Source organism: Semicossyphus pulcher, unplaced genomic scaffold (genome assembly GCF_022749685.1).
Source record: "Semicossyphus pulcher isolate SPU_LCO1_2020_fin unplaced genomic scaffold, fSemPul1.0.p SCAF_4, whole genome shotgun sequence".
Classification (NCBI taxonomy): Eukaryota; Metazoa; Chordata; class Actinopteri; order Labriformes; family Labridae; genus Semicossyphus; species Semicossyphus pulcher.
The window spans coordinates 20,171,933-20,194,535 of NW_027211715.1; the positions used below are offsets into that span (position 1 = coordinate 20,171,933).

General features: G+C 44.3%; 1 protein-coding gene across 13 annotated transcripts in view; it reads right to left on the minus strand.

Moving 5' to 3' along the window:
• Positions 1-22,603, minus strand: part of adgrl2a (adhesion G protein-coupled receptor L2a) — a 93,282-nt gene that overhangs the window by 23,122 nt on the left and 47,557 nt on the right. For all 13 annotated transcript variants that reach the window (XM_069679772.1, XM_069679771.1, XM_069679770.1 and 10 more), the window contains exons 4-7: positions 18,392-18,501; positions 11,294-12,094; positions 803-1,099; positions 1-104 (exon numbers count right to left, since the gene is read on the minus strand). In XM_069679772.1, coding sequence (XP_069535873.1) covers positions 1-104; positions 803-1,099; positions 11,294-12,094; positions 18,392-18,501 — 1,312 coding nt within the window. The remainder of the gene's footprint in view (positions 105-802; positions 1,100-11,293; positions 12,095-18,391; positions 18,502-22,603) is intronic.

The following is a 22,603-nucleotide window of genomic DNA, read 5'->3' on the forward strand; positions in this document are numbered from 1 at the left end:
CTTTTGGGCTACTTGGTTGACCCAGTGGGAGGTGCAGTTGCTGAGATCAGGGCCCTTTGGGTGCCAGACCCCAGTGGAAAGGACACATAAATAAGAGGCTGTGCCTGACAGGGAAAACAAGAGCAGAAAAGTCAAGTTCAATTAAGTCAAATCAGATTTTTTTTGTTTTTAACCATGAAGTCCTTTACAAGACTTCTAAGGACAAGGACACAAATAAGGAAGGGAATAGACATTTACAAACATGCAAATTCATCCATGTTAGTCAAATGTGAAGACAGGGATTGTCGGCTTGTGTGAGCACAGAAATATCCGCCCTCAAGGATAGTTTGTTTTTCACAGTGCTCGTCTTCTAGTCCTCTAATAGTTGGTTACAGAAAACGTCAGAATTTTTGTTTTTCTGTGAAATTACTGTCTGAAAAAAGAATTCAAACAGCTTGCCCCGCTTTTGCTACAAAGTGGCAACCACTTTATTTGTTCTAATTATCCGTGTGTCTGATGAACTCTAACAGGATTTCACACACAATCAAATGAGGGATGCACGTCTTCATGCGCGCTGCAGGAGAAACAGCTGAGCCCGCTGCTCTGCGACAGTCTTTACAGATTGCTGAATCATGTTTGATCCAGAATCACACAGCTAATATCTCACGCTATCATACCCCTAACACAGACTTAAACTTGTGTTTTTACACATAAAAAGATGCAAGAATATCAGACAAATCGGGGACACTCTCGTGGAGCGCCACAGGTCATAGTGAAAACAGCACGCACACGGCCCCCCGAGGTGAGAGGGAGCTCTGTTTACCTCGCGTTCCCTTGGGGCAAGGTCGCTCCACCAGCATGCCCCTCTGGGTCTGAGGCCACATTATGTCTCTGTTCTCGGTGGCCTCGCAGAAGCGCTCGGGTAGAGGGAAGGACTCGAGGGGCGGAGGGGAAGTAGTCTGTGGGATCACGGGAGGCGGTTTGGGCGCTCCCCTGCTGCCCTCCTTGAGCCCTGTTGTGGTGGTGGTGTTGGCCACGCCCCAGTGCGCTGTGGTTGTCGTGGTGGTGGTTGTAGTTCTCTGAGGCTGAGTGGACGTGGTGACTCCTGACAGTGGGGGAGCTGAGAGGAAAGAGGAAGGGGGGCACAGAGGTATTATGTTAAGTCAGAGCATGATTTGTGTTTGATTCTCACTGGGACTTTAAACATGTAAAGATAAAACACATCACTCGGTTTGACCTGTGGCTGCAGTGGGAGGTCCGCTGATTAGCGTAGCACCCCTGGGCTGCAAAATGTGCATGAAGAATATTCTGGAAGGTACAGAATCCTTTACCTCCTGGCGGGCCGATGCCCTCGTGCCACTAAACCTTAATGCCGCCCCCTGTAAGCAACCTATTTTTTTCCCTCAACATGTTAAACGCTGTAATGCTTATACATCCAAGTATCCTGTTGTGTAAATTGCTGCTAAGTGCTTTGTGCAACAAGCGTATTTGCCTTCCCGTTGACTACGGCTTATCCGAGGCACTCCGTCTGCAGCGAACAAGACAATAATTACAGTAACATCCTCCTGTCTGGCAATCATTCTTGCCTGGGAGATTTTGGTGGCATGGCTGATTAAATTTCACTGGAGCAACAGTGAACCTTTACGTGTAGCCGTGGTGCCTGAGCATTCATTTTACAGTTGTTTCTTTCTACAACTCATACTCTGATAAAGCAGGTGTGCGGTAACTCATGCAACGCCTCGGGCAAAAACAATATGTTTCAGTCCCGGGAAAGGAGAAACTAGTGCACTCCTTACATTTAACATGAGCCACTGAGGAACAACTATGAAGACATTTTTCATGTGATTTAGCAGAGAAGTGTGAGCGCTGCTGTAATTACACTTCATAAAAGGGGAACATGAGGGAGTTTCATGGATGAAATGTTGGTAAACACTAACTATTTGATATAAATCTTTAACATCTAATAGAAGCATGACCCCCTTTTACAATAATATTTGTTGTTTGAATTTAAGAGGAGAGGCTATATCAATGGAAAGGAGCTCTGATTGGGATGCAATGCGCATGCTGAATCTAATCGCATTTGAGTACTTTGATTTCCTCCATTAGGCTGCCTGCAGAGCATGCAGGGAATGTGAAGAGGTGCTGTTACACGGCACGAGCTGAGCACGGTTCGCTCTCGGTAGTGCAAGCGGCACAGAAAACATCCAACAGACAGAAAAGGAAGCAGGAGATTCAAAGAGAGGAGGGAGTCAGGGGAAGGACAGGAGGAATTAGAAGAGGGGGGGGGGGGGATGGTGGGGGGAAAAAGAGGCACACGCAGACGATGATGACAAGAAAATTTGGAAACAACGGGGCCGAGTTGGAGAAGGAGACGACAGCTTCTGTCTTCTGGAGGATAGGAAGGGAAGCAGCCGAACCCCAGGCGGCAACACCTCCATATCTATTGCCTCCATTGGATAATGGGTCTGGCTGATAGCAGCAACCCCCCCACTGACCCCCCCAATGAACACACTCACACACACTCACAACTTCTACTTTCACCATAGGCCTCCAGGTGTGGCTGCAGCAGGTTGCGCTGAAGGGAAATCGCCTTTGAGGCTGGCTGCTACCTGTGGCGAATTAGGCTCTATTGACCAGAGGAGATGACTCATGTACACACACACACACACACACACACACACACACACACACACACACACACAAGCAGGCGACATGAAGGTGTACACAGTTGACTTGCTGTTTTGACACTGAGCTGAAGGCAGAGGTGGCTTGCTGGCTGGCTTCACCTCCTCCTCCTCTTCTCTCTGCCCTCCTCCCCTACCTGTATCCTTTTACTCAACACGGTGAGATTCTCGCTGCACGGCCTGTCACAGCGGTTGAGAGACAACCTGTGCTTAGTGTCCTTTCAGCACTAGCATTTAGCTGGCTGGGAGAAATCTCGATTCTGCACCAATACCCCTTTATTGCTGTAACCCTTGTTTTTTTCATGACGCACTCGGAGGTGAAAGCAAAAAAAAAACCAACATGCAAATTGGTTTGTAAATTATTATCACTGCGTCTTTTTGAAACATCTGGCTTAGGGTCGCTTGGCAAACCTCCAGAAGATTCCCTAAGAAAGTGCGGGGCCCTTTTATAGGTTTCTCATTTCCAAAGTATGAAAGATGATAACGATAAGATCCTGCTCTCCATGGGTGGGGAGTTCAGAATCCAGACAGAAATAAAATGAAAATGAAGCGCCGTTCGGCAGGAATGATTTAAGATAAAGGGGCCCGGCAACCCTCGGCCGATAAATCAAAGAGACATGCGCTGTAATCCAAGCACATTCCCTTAGCATGTCAACTAACAACTGTATCTTGTTTACACCCCTCGCTCAGGAGGGCTGCTTGTCACGGCCCGTCAGGATGTGGAGCTCCAGCCCGTGCTCTCGTTACAACACGTACATATAAAAGTCTTTTAAGTTTGAATGTGTCACCGCTACCTGCTGAAAATATGAGGACTATCACGGTTAAATAGTTAATACAAGGCTATAACTAATGGGTTCGGCTCTCCTGCTGTTAGACGTTTCAGAGAAGAGGGATTTCCCCGCAGCAAACTGGATGGCTGCAGCTTGGGGAGATTTGCTGAGCCAATGTCTGTGCTGCATGACACAGACGAGCTGTGACGGCAGGGCTAAAAACGGCCGCTCTCATTATTGCGAGGCTACAGCTGTACATTAAAGAGCTTCATTAACGCGACATATCACGTAAAGGACATAAATTAAAAGGGCTAAAATAATCCTGTTGCATGTGCATGATGCAAACTAATCCTCTTTTCCTGTGTGGAAAAAGATGCTAATGTGAACGTGGGCTATACTTCCCACAGAGCTTCCTGCATAAACAATGCAACCTCTCTGACCGCGGCTGTTCCTGTGTACCTAGCGTGTCAGCCTGTAATCCTGCCAGCAACACAATAATCGTATTACCTCTATGCCATAGCTTAGTTTAATTTGATCCAATGAGAGCTGAGAGGAATTAACCCGCAGGTATTAAAACAGACACTCCTCTCTCCGGCTCGGGCAGTCTCTTCTTCACAGAGATGTCTGAGTGGATAAGTTTATAAGCAGTCACTGTGAGCGATGAGTATTGATCCGCGCGTAGCGCTGCTGCAGCCCTTTCTGCACTTTTTTGTGATTCATAACATGGAGCAAATATGTCTGCCTCCCTCTTTGGGAACGCGGCTGAGCACCTTCCCCGTGTAATACCCCTTTGATTATGACAAAAGCAGCTAAATCCCACGTTTGGGCTACAAAGCGGAAAGCAGGACAGGATCCTTGATTATTATGTCTCTGCTGCACTCAGCCCAAGGGGAACCTTCAATTAGCTGTCATAGAGTGTGAGCGCGCAGAGTGATATTCTGCAAAGTACCGCCGATAGTCGGGACAGACTTATTCATAACCTCTTTGTGTGATTCGACGCCCACGCGGTGTTGCACTTGAATGTATCTCAGTGGTTCTGTTATTACCACTGGGGTTACAGGTCTGGGATTGATGACAGACAATGAGACGGGAATTCAGGAGAGGAGAGGAGAGAGGCTTGTCACGTATGCACTTAGGAACACACATACACACAAAATCCACCCTCACACACACACGCAGAGCTAAGATGAGACTTTAGCAGGACTCAGTAGTCATGCCGGGGTGACAAATGAAAACCGACAGCGTGTGTGTCTTTTATATTATGCTTAATGGCTTCACTTTCAGTAGGCACCGCATGCTCGTTCATCAGGGTAATGTTTCATACACATTACCAGGTGCTGTTTATCTTGCCAGAATGGTAAGGGAACACACATTTAGCGTTTGTTTCAGCTAATTTGCCACCACAAAAAAAAAAAGAAAGTTAAAGGAGTTAATAGATCTCGCTCGTCCCCTCCTCCATCCTCCGCTCGGTCGCGGAATAATCTGGCGATGATGTGAAGCGAGGCTGCTTAGGAGATTTACCTCTTTGTTCCCATTATGTGGGAGACTTACTCCTCGCTAAGGTAACAGAATCATGTCTTATGTACACAGTTAATGTTGCTCCCGGGTGGTAATCACCTCCTGGATGGAAGAGGAACAGAGAAAGTTAGGAAAGCAGTGGAAAGTCAAGCATTTAGGAGTCTGTTTGTGCCTCCAGGAAGAGGCCACGCTCAGGCTGCGTGAGGGGACCTAGAGAAGGGAGTGGTTGGAAAATAAATGCGTAACCCATCAGCTTTCTTTTTGCATAACGTGTAGGTTAACTGAAAGAAGATGTTTAACTGTGAAAAAACAAAGTGTGAATTAATTCCTCTGCTAACGCAGCCGCCGGAGTCTCCCCGCTTCTTTCCTGGATGCACCCTTGCTTCAAAGTTCATATGGAAATGAAGCTGCTCTTGAGGATGAAACGGGGTGCTGATTTATAATGCGTTTGTGATGCATTCTGATATCTACCAATAATAACAATAATGCACAAAGGAAATTGCATTACACGTCTTTCACTCGGTGCTGCATCTGTAGCTGTGGAGGGGGAAAACACGGCATATGATTGCTTGTGTATCAGCAGTAAATATGAAGAAAGCTGGGAGAAAATTCCTATAATTTCCCATGAGTCATGTCCTTGTGAGGCTGTGTACAGTATACGTACGTCCACGTCTTAGGGAACACAACCTAATAGCTGGATTATGTTATTTACTGCAGCCTCCGATATTTCCTCTTTGCCCACAATGCAGACTCATTGATTCATACAGACGCAGGCAGAGTGCACTCCCACGCAGACACGCTTAGAAACACATGTACACACTCACATACACCCTCACACGTAGAATGACACCAAAGTATAGAGAACAGACATAGCAGCTGCCAGACTACAGCCTGCTCCTTTTTTTTTTCTTCTCCCCCTTGCAGCTTTCTCTGTACTGTACGTGCCTCAAATTTCAAGCGTTAACTCTGAGAGTGCCGAGCAGACTGATATTTAATGCCGTGCGCACGGGAGGGTGTCTTCATTTAAGCGCCGATACTTCCAAACAGATGTAAATACGTAGACACGGCTTCGGAGCACACAGCCCGATTAGAGAGAGACACACATGGACGCAGTAATCAGGCCTGTGTGAAATAAATCTCCTCAAAGGCGCGTGTCAGCGAGTGATGGGGGACCATTGTGATGTCTGAGTAATAATTCTTTTAATACGCCTTGTTTCGCAGTCAGACTGTAATCAAACAAGAGACTGTGGATCCCCTCGGCTATAGGGCTCAGTGTAACCACAATCGCACTGCCTCGTCCTCTCTTTCTTATGTAAAACAACTCTTTGTGACATTTTAAATCATAACCTCGGGTTTGCCGGTGCCCACATACTTGTACTGCGTGCGTCGGCAGGTCAGACATTCCCGGGGAAAGTGGCGACTAACAGCTTGGGAATATAAGAAAACACGGGGTGAAACGTTGTACCTCGTCTGGCAACAACTGGCCCTCGCGGCGTACGAGGTTTCGGCGCAGGAGGAGCGGCGGAGCTCACGATCGGGTTTCAGAGGAAACAGGTGACCTCCTGGCCTCATGTGCTTAATAGCCTTGACTGACACCAGACACTGTGTAGACGAGGTATTATCCCACGATGTAATATCACAGACATTGTGAACAAGACTGTAAATCCCTATCGTGGGATTTCCCCCCTTCCTTTTATCGCCCCGGCTAAATTCAAACCCTATATCGTTACCACGAACGAGACCAGTGGGGTCACCGCGCAGACAGAGTAACGTCACAGTGTGTCATAAAGAGGTGGTTAAAAAGGCTACATGGGAGGAATAAAGAAGAGAAGCTGGCATATAGGGAGATCCTGTAGTCCAGCAGTGAAGGAGGAGGACTTTAGCTGCAGATACACTCCCCTGTAGGGCTCTTATCCTTCCCAGCTCACACAGAATAAAGCTCCAAACATCAGTGAGCTATAAGGAAAAAAGGGACGTGTTGATTTAACCTGTGACTGCGCCAACATGAGGGTTAAAGGTGAGGGGATTTTTGGGCAGACTATTGTGTGAATGCAGTGTTTGCCTTGGTCTGATCGGGGTTGTGTAGACAGTCAACAAAAGGTGTTATCCTCACAGCAGCCAACAGGAGGTAAAGCCGACAGGAAAGAGTGTGAGAACGCGGCAGTGAGAAGCTGCTTTTAACAACTTTCACTCAACAAAAGGAGCTCAAGCCCGAATCAATCAGAAATGTGTTTCATGTGAAATCTTTGAGAGGAATAATGTCACGTCAATCTGCTCACTGTTTTAAACCGTTCCCCACAGTGGTTAAATATTTCTGAATGACAAACTTGGGTAGCGTGTGATCCCTGATCTGAATGCTCTCTTTGTCCCGTTGTTGTGTGCGTACAGTTTCCCAGAGGGCACGGCTCAGGATTTACTTAAATCCCGTCATTTACTGTGCACTGCTTTCACTGGGCATGATTTGAACAGTCCGACCACGGCTTGAGCCTGATTTGAGGAGGGAAGCCAAACAGACGCATATATGTGTAGACACGCACGCACGGGAATGCAAATCCCGCATCCAATCCACATGTAGGGCACAGTTCATGAAGGAAGGAGGAGGAGGAGGAACAAGGGGAGACGACAGGCAGGAGAGGGGTACAAGAGCAACAAAAAGGAGACAGAAAGAGGGCAAACTGGAGGAGAAGGAGGCAGAAACAACGAGACTGATCCAAATAGAGATGAAAGGGAGACAATAAGATGGAAGCTGACAGAGGAAGAAACAACGAGGACTTGAATATGACAGGAAGACAGAAAAACAAAAACAGAAAGGGTGATTTTCCACATCAATATCCTCTGCTTTCACACCGCCGTGTCCACTTGGGCAGCTGACAGGGGGGTGAAAAGAGGGAGGGGGGGAGGAGCTGTTGTCAAGGCAAACAAACAAATTGGTCGTTTTTAACACATCCTGATCCCTGCTCCTGCGTGACACAAGTCTCTGCCACTTTACCTGAGCGCCTCAGACGATCACGAGAGCTTGACTTTGACGTTTAAAGTATCCATATCTCTCTCCTCCCCACCCTCCCTTCGTTTTCTCTGCTTTCCTCTCTAAATGTTGCCATGCACGAGCTGACCTCTGTGTAAGCACTGCAGAAGACGGGAATGAATCATAGCGGCGCTTATTAGAGAGCTGTATATTCATCAGACTATAAGAGGCAGGCTCTCTGGGGTGACTGCTAATGCATATGACTCACATGCATGTGGAACAGCTGAGCGTTTGTGTTTTTTGCATTGTGAAGCACTTTCACAACACACAAACTACGGGGCATTGTTGTGACCACATGCGGAGCTTTGTTAGCTAATTGGCGAGTCGCGTCAGTGAGCCATGCCTTGTAATTTCCAACAAATTGGGTCGTTCCCTTCCCTTACGATCCCCGCTCGCAGATGTATAATTTGAGGATGCCGCGAAAGATTGAGACTGTATGCAAATGTATTGACATTCGAACAATTAAAGGGGAGGTCTTGATTTGTGTGGGCGTTAACTGCTGCTCCGGGGGCTTTAATACGGAAGTTATTCAGAAGATAATTCAGCGACGGGGGATGAATAAAAGGTTTCCGAGGCTCACCTGTGTCCCATTGAGGCAGTGAGCAGAGTCTGTTTGTGCATACTTGTGGTAAAAAATAGCTTTTGGTATGCTTACTCGGTGGTTTGAGGCCACATATCGGAGCTTGGCATGAATAAACGGTCCATAGAAATGTGTGCATAATGAGTTTTCTCTGGGAATACCTCATTTAAATCAATTTAATCATCTCACTTACAAGATGCGACAAAGGAATATGTCTTTTTACGAGCTGCTATATGCAAGAAGGAAAACAGGCACCCAGCCATGGTTAAATGAGTGGATTATGGGGCTGCTGGTCAAAGCCAAGAGAGGGGCTTACTGACCCATTTAATGTCCACTTTCAGAGGAGCCGTGTGCTGGATGTGACCCCATCCACTCCGCCATAATCCTACAAGAGATGATCTTGCCTCGACACGAGCAGCGTTATTGGACTTGACAAGAACCCAACTGTCTGTCGCAGAGGGTCTCAGCATCTCTCTGATACGATTCAAGCCATGACGGAGCGAATCATGTGACGGAGCTGTTTGTGCACTTGAGATACAAGGGGGGGGAAAAAAAGGAAGTAGGATGTGCGAGGAAAATGCATACAGTTTCAATCGCAACCCCCGCAATTACACCGTTGACTCATCCTTTGTGCATGCTTTGAAATGCTCTCGCAGAAGCAAAATCTGTGGTTAAATGCAAAACCTGCACACAGTTTGTTTTACTTCAGGGAGAGGAGTCAAACAATTAACACCACTCTCGCGTCTACATTAACAGTTACCCATGCTCTTTTGCACAAACGATGCTTTTTGGGAGCTGAGCTTTCACACGTGCTCGTGATGTTCGGAACAAAGAAAAATGTTTTGAAACGTTCCTTCAACTTTTAACACCACAAAAGCATCCCGATCACTCTTTTCAGTGCCTAGTGAAGCAGGCACTGAAACGAGCATCGAGATATCACGGAGAGGGCATTCAGTGACAGGCAGAAAAAGTGCCATCATTTATGTGTCAACATCAGCCATGTGGGAGGACAAGTTTATTGACATCTTGATGATCATCCTGGACCATTCTCCCTGGCACTCATCGACTGCAGCTCAACATACATTAGTCAGCAGCAGGGCCAGGCTCACGTCTCATTTGTCAGGAAGAAAGAACAGAGGCCTCGCTGACATCAAAATAAAGACGTGTGAATACAGAAGCCCCGAGGAGCAAATACAGTACGGGCAGGTAGTGTGTGTTTCTAAACATAATCCACAGGAAGGGAATGGGGGTCCTTTGGGTGCTGCTTTGGACGTCTGACTGTGTTAATAAATGCTAAGAGGGTATTTCTCACACACATATGCTCGCAACACACACAAATAAGCACAATGTAGTCTGTGGGTGCGTGATGCTAAAGCCTCCGATTTCTGAGTAATGAGAAATTCATAAAATGAATAAATCAATGTGCAGCCCGTCTATACAACGCTTATTCCAAGAAGCAACAACAGCCAACTTGGAAATAAAGACTGTTGTGGAGGATGTTGCCTGCTAATCAGTTGACGGTATATAACGCATAATTGCATGTAAATAGATGCATTCTAAAGGGAAGGCAAGAAAGGCCACTTTTACTGCAAATAAAATTATCAGCAGCGTCCTCCTCAGTTGCTCTAAATTTACTTGTTATATGCAAATGTTGAATTTAAAAATAGATCGGCGGTGGAGAAACTTTGAATGAATTATTCAGATTTGGAAAAACAGAAAAAGCAAACGTTTTTTCATCTTGTTCTCGATGATTGGTGACGTTTTTTCCTGCTTTCCAACCATCACTACTTGTTACAGTTAAGCTTGCCTTTGACTGGCCAGATTGATGCTGTTCCACCAGTTGAACCCAATTTAGCAGCCCTGGGGCCACGTCCTATCAATACAAAAGTGGATAAGCAAACACATTAATAAATATCGAGCTCGGGGATAATCTGTGGAAAAAGTTGCTTGACCTCCGCGGCTCATCGCTGGCTTCGTTGAGCATTACGTGGTCTTAGGACTCAGGGTGTGGAGGGGATTAGGATAATTACTGTTATTATATTCTCAGTGTAAGGACTATCGCACGCCTAGGCGAGCCTCCCCTCAGCTCTTGACAGCTAAATTAAAAACATACGCTGATGATGTGACCCTGGATGATTGATCCCTCTTCCTTGTGTCTACCATCTCTTTCTGTCTCAGGCAGAACCTTGAATCCTCACACTCCGCCTTCGGAGACTTAACTATGTTTTTAATGGCCGATGGAGATTTGGAGTTCCAGCATCACCTGGGGAATGATCTAACCTTGCCCCAGGCCAGACTTTGCACCTGTCCAGGCATGTATGTTTCCAGGAGTGAAAATATATCTCCCCCTCCCTGTCTTACACTCTCTAAAAAAAGGGTTATGCTAGCAGGGGTCCCTTGGGCTTTAGCACCAAGGACTCAGGGAACGCCCGGATGGTAAACCTCCCCAAATCCCCTAGATACTGATCCCTTATGATATGGTAACTGGCTTCGAGGTATTGTTTACCACAGAGCCCCACTCACTTCACCCTCCGAGATGCTTTCCTACACTCCAAAGCTTCCGTAACATATCTAGCACATATTAGATTCTAAATTAAAAATCAGTCAGCTGTGACACTTGATACATAGATGGGGAATACCAAAGGGATATCAAGGCGCACTTGACAGCAACTATTTCACCAATGCAATTTCACATTATTGTCTGCAAAATGAATGATTGCAGAGGGTCGGGTCTTACCATGTGCTGGATCAGGTGGGCCAAACTCCAGATTGTATCTCAGGATGTAAAAATTATTCCACACATAGAGCTGGTTATCTCGCGGATTGTAATCCACAGCTGCGATGTACTGGTACTGGTTGGGAAAGTGGATATCAACGTATTCCCCACGGTTCTGTTTGGTGTTGTAAATGTAATCAATCAGGCTTTTGCTGACCTCGCTTTCATTGTCTTCATAGGTGGAGCGGACCACATAGAGTACTCCACAAACCATGAAGGCATTGGAGGCTGAGCGCTTGTCGTAGGCCGTGTCCCAGGTAGCCTCGAAGCGTAGCGTGTAGGGGTTCAACTGGCTGATCACCATCATGCCGTTGTTCTGCTCGGTGGCGTAGATCACCCACAGCCCGTTCTCATCTACGGCCAGGTCTATGTCCGTTTTCCCGCCCCACTTGTAGGGCGACGTGTCGTGGTAGTTGGCGTTATTGATGATGGCCTCGCCGCTTTTGATTCGAGTCCGCAGGTCGAACTTCACAATGTTTCGGGTCCGCTCCTTGTTGAAAAACACGGCGCCATCGTACACCACAAATCCAGTCCCATCCACCCGGTGGGGAAGCTTGTAGGTGATGGTTTGCCGGGCGTTTTGGAAGTCGTCCAGAGAGGAATACTCAATGAGAGTGTCTGTCCTATACGGAGTCCAAGGCATAAAGTAGATTTTGTCGCCGGCTTGCAGTGGGTCTTTGCACCAGGCACCGGCTTGTTGCTCCGCTTCAAATAGAAAGGAAGGATCACCGATGGCTTTCAGAGTCCCAGGACAAAGAAAAACTAGTAATGGGAGAAAAGTAGAATGAGAAACAGGCAGTGGTTAACATGTGAAAAATAAAACCATACAAAAGTAAATGTAACATCCAAATATTCTCTATAAAGTCTTCATTTTGTTTAACAGGTTGTCCACGAGGAGTGGGGACAGACACGCATTACCAAGTGGCCAAAACACATCTAACATCTACAGCCAATATTCACAAGCAGTATAAGGATTTTGGTTTGGTGCATAGAAAGAAAAAAAGGAATAGGAAAGTCATTAAGCATAATATTTAAGTATATAAAGGAGTCTGAAACAAAAAGAAGCTTGGCCTCATAGACATTTACTGTTGGGAGTAGAACACAAATGAGGGGAAGTAGAACAGAAACAAAACTTAAAAAAAACAATTGGTCCTGTAAACAAAAAAAATGCAGCCAACTAAAGTCACTCGGCAACAGACGGGAGAGGTCATGAGAGAGCAGGAATCAGCAGAGTCTGCAAAATGTTTATGTGTACTTGGATGTTTCTCAGTTACACCACCATGTCTACGGTATATACCTGAGAGGCTTGTCATTACCAAGTGGTGCAAATGTCACGACCATTAAGATTTAAAAAATTCAGTAAGGGTCTCTTGAGGTGTTTTGGTTGTTGCTCGGGGGCATAGGAGGCATAAGAATCAACAGAGAAAAGAGCAGCAAGTGGTCAGGTGAGAATAATGGGGAGAAGAGTGAGAGAGAGAGAGGGAGGCTCAGAGAGAAAAAAAGGGGGGGACAGGAGAAAGCAATAGCTTGACAAAAAGGGCCGAGAAACACTGTTACCATGGCATGCTATGGAAAAGGGTTTGGAAGCCAGGCAATATGAGATTCTACCAGGGAGAATGAGGAGAGGAAGCCCAAATGGACTGCAGCCAATACGCCCCCATTTACATTTTCTGGCTGCTTCAGTGCTGTCGTTTTTTAAGGCCAGCCTCTCTTCCCTTGTTGCACTACACTGGACGTTAACATTACAGTCGGGGGTAGGGGAGGGATTCTGAGGATAACGCCTGTGATGGGTTTGTCTGGGCCACCATGGGAAAAAAGGTAGTTTACAACCAGATGCCACAAAACAAGGAGCTAGGGTTTGGATCGTGTCTGTTATTTACCTTTTTGCTCCACTTCTATTTTAAGCGTTGGAAGAGAGAATGAAAGGGGTGCAAGGGAAAAAAAGAGATTAATATGAATTAAATGTCATCGCTACGATTACATATGCAGAAACACGTTACGAGACATGGACAAAGACAGGCAGACCTATTCAGAAAAAGCAGGAGAGTTGTGAGAGAGGTGACACACAGACGTCAAGGTCCTGTCTTAGAAAAGGGTTAATTAGAACATTTATGATCGAGACAGATCATAACAACTGGTACGGCACGGCGGTGGATGGACTTTATGTTTGACAGACTGCCAGTACGCCAGTTATCACTGATTGGCTCGATTATAATCTGATTAATCATAATACAAATCACAGACAGGTCAAGAGAGTTATCTCCTTTTAGTTAGAAACTGAAAAATGACTAAGGAAAGCTTATCTGAGATTCAGAGCCATCCTGTGCATAAAACAGCAAGGTGACATTTATTGCAGAAATTTATTTTCTTGTGTTCAATATAATTTCACTCAACATGATTTGGGTTTTGTGAAACAGCCACACAAGTGGCTTTTAAACTGTGTTCTGTTTTAATCCACCCACCACCGTAAACCAAACCAAACTCCATGAAAAAATAGTGCATTTTTACAGTTTTATTAAAAAGAGTACTTTATAGTCCTTGCTATATACTTGAAATAAATATGAATTCAGAAAGTATGCAGTTTTACCATTCTGGACAAAGCAACACTATACAATGTCTGCACTACAACAATGATGTAGCCATATGTTCACAGGAAGAAGCCAGCTATAACCAGGGGATCAAGTATTCAGTGTAAATCACTGGAGCTAAATGTAGCTCATGTGCATTCACTTTTCAAACATGCATTAAATTCCACCGTGTAACGCTGCACTTCATTTATTATTGTTGGCTTTCCAGTTCTTTATAAGTAAGCCAACACGGTTATGATTCAAACAAGGCACTCTGAAGGCAGCTGTGATAGGAAGCACTACCCTGCCCATTAATCTAAGGTGTCAATGACAGATCAATAGAACATTGCAAACGACTTTTAAATGTAAAAACAACCAGTTTATTTCTAACTGTTACAGCAATACTGAAAATATATAGAAAATTATTTATGACTTAACCACAGAATTGTTGCATTAAATTAGTTTCTCTTGGTAGTCTAAAGCCCAGGCCAGACGAGAAGATGAAGCTATGTCTTTCTAAACTTCAGCAAAACCACTAGTCTGTCGTTCAGTTAGCAGGCCGATGACAAAAAATAAAGGGATCACAGGAAATAGAAAATAGATTTTGAAGGTGAATGAAATGTCTTATTACTTTGTGTGCAGGAAAGATATCATGAAAATGTGCAGCCTCTTCTGATTAAGGTGTCGGACTACAGTTTGTATTCAGCAGAGAAAATAGGCTCAATTAAAATCATTACTTCGCAACTTCTTTAACTATTTATTTTTCTACTCTACTAAGAGGACTGATTGCTTTGTTATAATATAATATGAAAGATGTCAATCTGCCATGTACAGACTGTATGCATCAGTTATTTAGCTTTCCAGCTATACCTTTATGCGTCTTTCTCAGTGTTCAGTCTGGTATGGCGAAACAACCGACTAGCTAAAAAACAGAAGGCCTGCAAAGACGCTGAAATACTAATTGTACACACTTAGGGCCAGTTTGCACAGCAGGATAATGTGCACAATAACAAATTAGGTTCCCCTTGTATCCTGTAACCCTCCAGCTCCAATTAGTGCAGGTCCGTATTCCAGTTGGACTCTGTTATAATTGCTGAGTCTGACCTAGGCTTTAGTAGTAACAAAACAGTGGAAACTAGGGATTCAAAGGGGTCCGTAAATGACGGCAGTCTGCAGGAGAAATTCGAGTGTGTTGCAGCTAACTAAGAGATCAAACACAGATAAGAAGCAAACAAATGAATAACAGTTGAGTTCTCAGAGGCCGCCTCGGCAGCACAAAACAAAAGGAGGCGATAACAGAGAGGACAGACAGAAATGGGGTGAAGGAAGCCTGGAAAGAAAAGGAGAACACATGACTGAAGACCTGATGACGTTAGTAGAAATGTAAAAATAGAAATAGCAATCAGTGTGATCAGAAATTGGTCATTGGATGGAGAGAGTGAGTCAGATAGCCGAGGAGATTTCCTGCAGATTGCACAGGGGGAAGGGAAGAGAGTCAGTCACTTTGAATATATCAACATTAACACAAACATGAGACACATCCCAACCCACACTAACCCAGCAGAGCCTAAACTTTCTCACTCTTACAGACTTTCTAGGGAATTCCTGCTTTCTCTGAAGTACTGCTAATCAATTATAATTAAGATTAATCATAGCTCATAATAACTGTTTCATCTCACCATGGATGGATGTCTGCTGCCAACTGCAAGCTAAGTGAGAGGCTTCAGTATTTAATCTACATTAAATCAGCACGTAAAGTACATTTAATAAAAAGGAGGGGGACACAAAAACAAAAACACCAAAGGGGACCCAAAAATCATGCTGTCACAGCTTAACGTCAAATTTTCATAATCTGGCCATCACTGTCGCATGGAGCAGAGGGTTTACAGGCATTACAGAGTGATGAAAAATGAAACTATTCGAGCGCTGTTTATGCCCACTGGCATAAACTCTACAGTTTTGTAAGGGGAGGAATGAGAATGGCTTCTTATTTCTTTTTTAAAACCCACTGTTCCTAAATACCCTGAGCAGACGAGCCTTAATAAAAAAGCAGTCTGGGCTTTTCTGTTGCCTGATTCGAGCAATTACTAGAGCCAATTCAGAGGGCATCTCGGTGCCAGGTGAAGGCAGAATTTACATCCTTGGCTGGAACATGAAGATAATGCTGCTAATGAGGGCAGTTCATGACAAGAACCAAATTATGGAGCCAAAAGGATGGAACATGGTGGAAATGTAGTCAACTTGTTGCGAAAAGCCACTCGCGGGGAAGTGAAAAATCAAGAATTGCTCGTGTAATTATGCAAAAGCTTCGACAATAGATTGAGTTAATTTAACCGCACGTTACATTCAGTCAGTAAAAGAGACAAAAAAAAGCAGCTGTTTATCTTATAATGTTATTGAATTTCCTGTTATGTTTCATGGCACAGATGGATTTTGAGGGGCGGCAGTTTCCAGTCAAAATGAGGACACTGTCTGCAGTCCCGTCGCTGATCAGCTTAATGGGGATTTAATACGTTTTCTTGCAAAACAACTTCTCAAGTCTTGTATCCCCACAAATCCTGGGGATCCTAAGCTCCTGAACCACTGCAGTGTTTTTAATCTCAAATCTCTGAATTTGGCATATGATCTATTCCATCTGAGAACCAGAGAACTGCAGTGAAGTCTTTGCTATCTCATCTTTAACATGTAGGGAGGGTTTTCTCTGTGAATCTTCCCCTATGATTGCCTCTCTCTACAAAATGATCTCGGGTTTATAGATTGTATTTTAGGGTAAGAGGAGACAAAGGGCTGGTGCGAGGGAAGAAACATAACACAGAACCGGCCTGTAAATCACAATCTAGCACAGTTTACAACAAGGCTCGAGTGGGAAAGGCTGGACTGGGCGTGTGCGGACTGGATCAGACTGGGACAACACTAAGCACTTACCGGGGCAGTTGCGATAGGAAACATTCTGTGTTCTTGCTCCTATTCTGGTTGGGCATGGACCTTGAGAAGCAAAAAGACGGGGCTACAGACATGCATGTTTGAAACTGCTCAGAGTGAACCTGTTTGGATTATTGGTTAGACAGACTTTTCCAGGACTGAGAGTCCTTGGGCAGAAGTTTATTTTTTCGCCACACTACAGCGGTCCTGACTGTTTCCGTGGTGCAAGAAGGAGGCAAAAGACAATCATTACAGTGGGTGGACATGAGTGCACCTTGAGGCTAATCCTACTATTAAGGTTTGAGGTAACACAGCAAGACATGAGATCAATACTTCACTTAACAACGAGGCAAGTAAAAAAACAGAAAGCAAAGACACAAGCAGGTTGGTGTTTGAGGTAAAAGCTGCAGGATTTGGCTCTGCTCAATAAGAGGGACTCAAATACTCATTATTGCTTATTCCATTTTTAATTACAGGTCCTCAAAAGCCTCAGAGAGGTTAACCTTTAAGTTGTAATGAGTTTCACCACCTAATGATGCCCACTAATGCATTCTGATTTGACACTAAGGGGCACAGCTCTGACAGGTATACTGATAATGAGCAATGCAGAGGAAATGCGTGACGTGTACTCTTAAGACTCTTTACTCTTAAGAAAAAGTGCCGCGCTTATATGCGGGGCTGAATTTGCCTTTTCAAGTTGATGCAACCTGAAAGACACCCAAAGACATGAGCGCACAAAATACACATTCGAATCTACCTTTCGCTCCCTTCCTCATTATTTCAGTTCCACCTGATTAGTGATTCCGGCAAGTCATCTACATCTCTGTCATTAATCAGTTTGTAAAGGTTACATGGGGGAATTTCCCTCACAAATTGCAAATGAAGATGGCAGCTTAAAGGACAGAGGGCAATCTACGGATTGTTTGGGAGCCCAATGGCGATGAATATTTTAGCATCCAAGGAGCCGACAAAATGTTAACACTATCTCTTTAGATGAAATATTACCTTGTTGACTTACGATTGGAGCCATTCTGCTCCGTTACATAATTAAACATCTGTTTACAAATTTCAACACCTGTTCTATGGATCTATATTAAGCCATCAAGGTGAGCTGTGCTCTGCGCCTGATAGACTTCTCCATACGAGACTTGAGTAATGAAACGCTCGCTTGCCAGCGCGGAGAGTCAGCACGACTTCCTCTACAACCCCTCCCTCTGTTCTGCTACATCGTAACCAGGCTCGTGGATCTGCTGGAAACACGGCGAGCGCATCAATAATAAAGGCAGTACAGGAGAGGACCGAAGGGTTTTTACAGGTCATATTTCATAAAAAGTTCATGGTGTGACACGGATGGAGGAAGAGACAGAGGAAAAAAAGGTGCTGGAAGGTGTTAAACAAGAAGAGAGCAGACTGTCTGGACAAGGCAGGACGAGGTAGAAATGGGACTGGATGCGGTGTGACACCGAAGAAAGAGAGAACGAGGGCAGAGAGGAAGAAAGAAAAACGGAGGATGGGAGAGCGGAAGGGAGGAGGGGAGGGTTTCAATTCATGACACAAGGGTCATACTTACTATAGGGCACACACTCATACTGGACCTCCAGGTACTTGTAGGTCCCCGGGCAGGGGTCAGGGAAGACATCTGAACCCGTGATCACAATACACTGGGTCCGATTGTTGCATCTGAGGGGGGAAAAAAAGCAAACACATTAAGGCTTGTGCGCTAACAGAAGTCAAAGGAATTAAATACTAACATGTTAAAAACAGTGTTTGCAAGAGGAGCTGGAATGCAGGGTGGAAATAATTCCCTGACAAAGAAGCTAAACGTGTAACACTCATGGAGAAGAATGGTCATTACCACATGGTAACGCTAATTATCTTGTTAGCAATAAAGTCAGGGTCAATTCCATGCCTGTTCAATCTCAGCTGGCGTATTGAGTCGCCGCTTTGTGTACAGTGTCAAAGAGGTCCTTTGTGCGCTGTACAGTGCGGTATACTTCCAAGAACTTGGAGGATGTGTCAGAATATGTATCAGTGCGTATAATCAAAGAATCCAGAATGGCTCGGCAGCATTTTTTTTCACTATAATGCGACATGTCGTGTCAATATCTGGCCAACAGTGTCAGATTTTCAGAATGAATCTCGGTGCTTTATCCCCGATGGTCACGGTTAAATCAAACAAAGTGTGTGTGTGTTGGTGTTACACATGTACAGCTCTCTTGCAATTACAATCAAAGTCCTAATCACGACTGAAGTGAAATTTAGAATTCATTTAAATGTGCATTAACAGCACAAATCAATGCAACAACGATATCGATGGAGACAGATAAAGCCGTGTTCGCTCTGGACTACAATTGCACTGGGGGACCTCATGTGACTGTGGAATTTACCCCCCGCGTCCGTGTCTGCTGGGGCGCATTTGCACGAGATAAATATAAAGTCTGTGTTCACTCGAATGTCCCGACTTATTGATTTGAGCCGGCTCCTTCCCTGAATGGGTTTCCATGCTGAGTAGCTAGATGAGGCTCTTGAATTTGCACCCCAAATGCCATCAAAGGTCTCATTAATGATTTCTAGTGGCAGCCTCTATAAATCTCGACCTGGAAGAGCGGCAAATACCAAAATACTAATCAAGGCGTCTTACCTTTAAAAACAAGATGTATAATTACCAAAGCTAGTTCTGTTTATTGCAAAATGTGTTATTAAAAGTTAAAAATGCATGCAGTAAATATCAGCTATCATACAGTACACTGTGTTTCTCATTTCAGCAGCGATTGGAGGCAGTGTTTAAAGTTAATTTCAGCCTCTGCCTTTAACATCTGGAGAGCAGACCTTCTAATTGAGCCCGTGGCGAGCTCTGAAGCCGGGGGAATTGCAGGTGACCACCCTTTCGCTGTACTGAAATCATGATAATGACATCAATACCCCGAGCAAGCCGTCTCCGCTACCGAGGGGACTTAAATTTCTATTGGCAATGTGAGGAGCCGGATCAATACGTGTGTTCTGCTGATTTAGCAGGGAGCAGAGATAATATTTGTTTCTTCTCATCCCAGGCCAGCGCGCCCATTTGCAGCAGATCATTGGAAAATGTATTACTGGTAGCATTGTATTGTGCTTTGGGTTTTGCTTTTGTTTTTGGGCTGCTGAGGTAATCACTGCTCTGTGTCCAAATGTTATTAATATAATATTAGGCAGCGCCGCGGAGCAGTGGAGTTGCTTATTGTAAGGGTGTGTAGCATAGTGCGGACACAGGGGGGCTGGAAATCGGGAATGTTTAGGTTAAAGATTGAGGACGACCACATTTTAGCAGCATATCATGAATACATTACAGCATGGAAATTATTCAGCAACTTAAACAAACAGCTCCTATGATCAAACGGTAAACACGCTGATTTAGAAGAACGGCAGGGGAAAAGAACAAGGAACCACTTTTTTGCTTTTCTTTTTAGTACACAAGGCAATTCATCTCTCTCTTCCTCCTGTTCTATTTCTCCCAACCAGCATGCATGCAATTAAAATAGTTCACACATTTCTTTTTTTTCCAAATGCACGTGATGGGGAGCACTTTTATTATTTCACCAAAAGAAATAAAGGGATTTTTTCTTTGTGCTTTTGGCAACGTTAAAGCAGTAAATTATATCACAGAGCCCTAATGACACATATTTGCATCTCCATCTCTGTGTGCATGTGTGTTTGGCTCTCAGGGGGAATTTCACTTCATTATTGACCTTCATGTGCGATAACACATGAGAATATCAGCATATTGTATTTGTTTTTATGGAAATGAATTACTGTTGTGGAATTAAAACACGCACCTCATGCTGGGCCCGTAATACGCCGCCTGTTTTGGTGGGTAATATTTCATGACTGTGCAGCGCTTTCCATATATTATATGGTCACTTTGATGATTCTGCCCCGTTTGCTCATGCATAAGCATATCATGCAGGAGCAATATAAATTACGGTGCTTTATCTAACAGATTCCGATGAGACCGGGGGAGTGAATGTCTGCTTTATATTAGGCATATGAAACAGAATGATATCAAAAATAAAATTCATGACACTAATGAGACACAGACCTGCCATCGTTTCTCCGGCACACGTATTAAACAACAGGACGAAAGCACCGCAAAAGTAAAAAAAAAAGCTCGTATTTCTTTTGAAACAATGTTGACATAAGTGTTGATAGCTCTCGCTGATATATTGCCCTAATTTCAGAGCTGTGGAGAAACGGCGCCCCGATGTACGGGGGGGAGAGTGCGACTCTGATTCTTTCTCATCTGCGAAACCTTCGGCATCTCCTGAGACCAATTCAAAAAGCCCTAATGACTTCTTCAACGCGCGGTCCTAGCCGTCAATTTGAGAGCGAGCATGTAATTGAAATTCCTCCCGTAAAAAAGTTCAGCATTTGGGCCTGCCAGGGCACTGGTCTCAAAGTGCACGCTAATTAAATACATGTAAAATATGATATCTCTGACTATCTTTTGATAGTCTGAGGCTATATAGTAATTAATCATGTACATAATGAATATTAAGTCAAAGGAAGAGTTTCTCCACTTTTCTCCAGAGTGAATGATTCCATTTCTATAAATACCTTGACTGCTCGACAGGATTTTACTGAAGGAAAGAGAGGAAAGGGTACTTATTCAATTTATCCCGTAATGCCAGATAGAGAATAATTAGCCTGCTGGAAAATGAGCTCAAGAAACATTCGTTGGTTTAATTTGCTTTTATTTTGTAGGGACATTTGTTTGGAAATATTTCTGCCTAATTCAAGTAAAATATAAAAGGTTCAATCAAATATCCCTAGAATATATCCTTAAATCCACATTGGCTAAAATCCCAAAGCTGTACGAACCATCATTTAATTCCTGATATTTTCATTCATTCGAAAACAAAGGTCAGGATGTTCTCAAAGTGTCGTGAAGTAAAACTAAAATAAGAGCAGGACGGAGAAACTTTCTGCTCTGATTGCCTCCATTTCCCCCGACCAGGCCGTTAATCACGCGGCAGTATTCCAAATGTAATCCCATCACATCTCTGACCTTTTGGGAGAGGCACACATCAGTACAATTAGAGTGTCATAGAAAACGCTGCTTGGATTTGATGCAAATCTCCTTTAAAAATGAGCACTCCCCGCTGACGGCGGCGAAGGGGGTGCGATAAGATGCCAACAAGGTGTAACTGATAGCACTCCTGATACCATGTATCCCCATGCAATTTAACCTTTTTCCACCGCCGTCGTAAAGCATGTCGGAGGAATAATGGGACGCGGAGATAATGTCTTCAATAATGTCTTCAATAATGAATTGAGCTTAGACTGAAACACATGACGTTACATGTGTTACTCAGATCAAATCATAAAAGACAGATGTGTTTTTCTCTATAAATGTATGTTTTAAGTATATTTTTACTTACAAATTATAATGTAGCTCCTACTTTAACTATAATGAACCAATGTACTGTATTTAGTGAAGCCAGACATGGAGGTCTATGATACCCATTTAAAGTTTCTCATGTTTCACGTCATGCACTGTTAATGTGACACCACCAGTGTAGACTGAAGGCTAAATGCCCCCTAATTGCAGACTTCTTGATTGTTTTGCCCCCGCTGCTGCGTTTTCCACCCCTTAAAACCTCCATATTGTTCAGGAAGCCACGGCAGCCACTTGGAATTCACAATATAAAAAATAACATCAGCAGCCAGAACAATCGGCGTGTAACTGGAGGAGAAAAGACGACATGAGTGAGGGGAGCACATTACTGAAAAAGGCACAATCTACTTC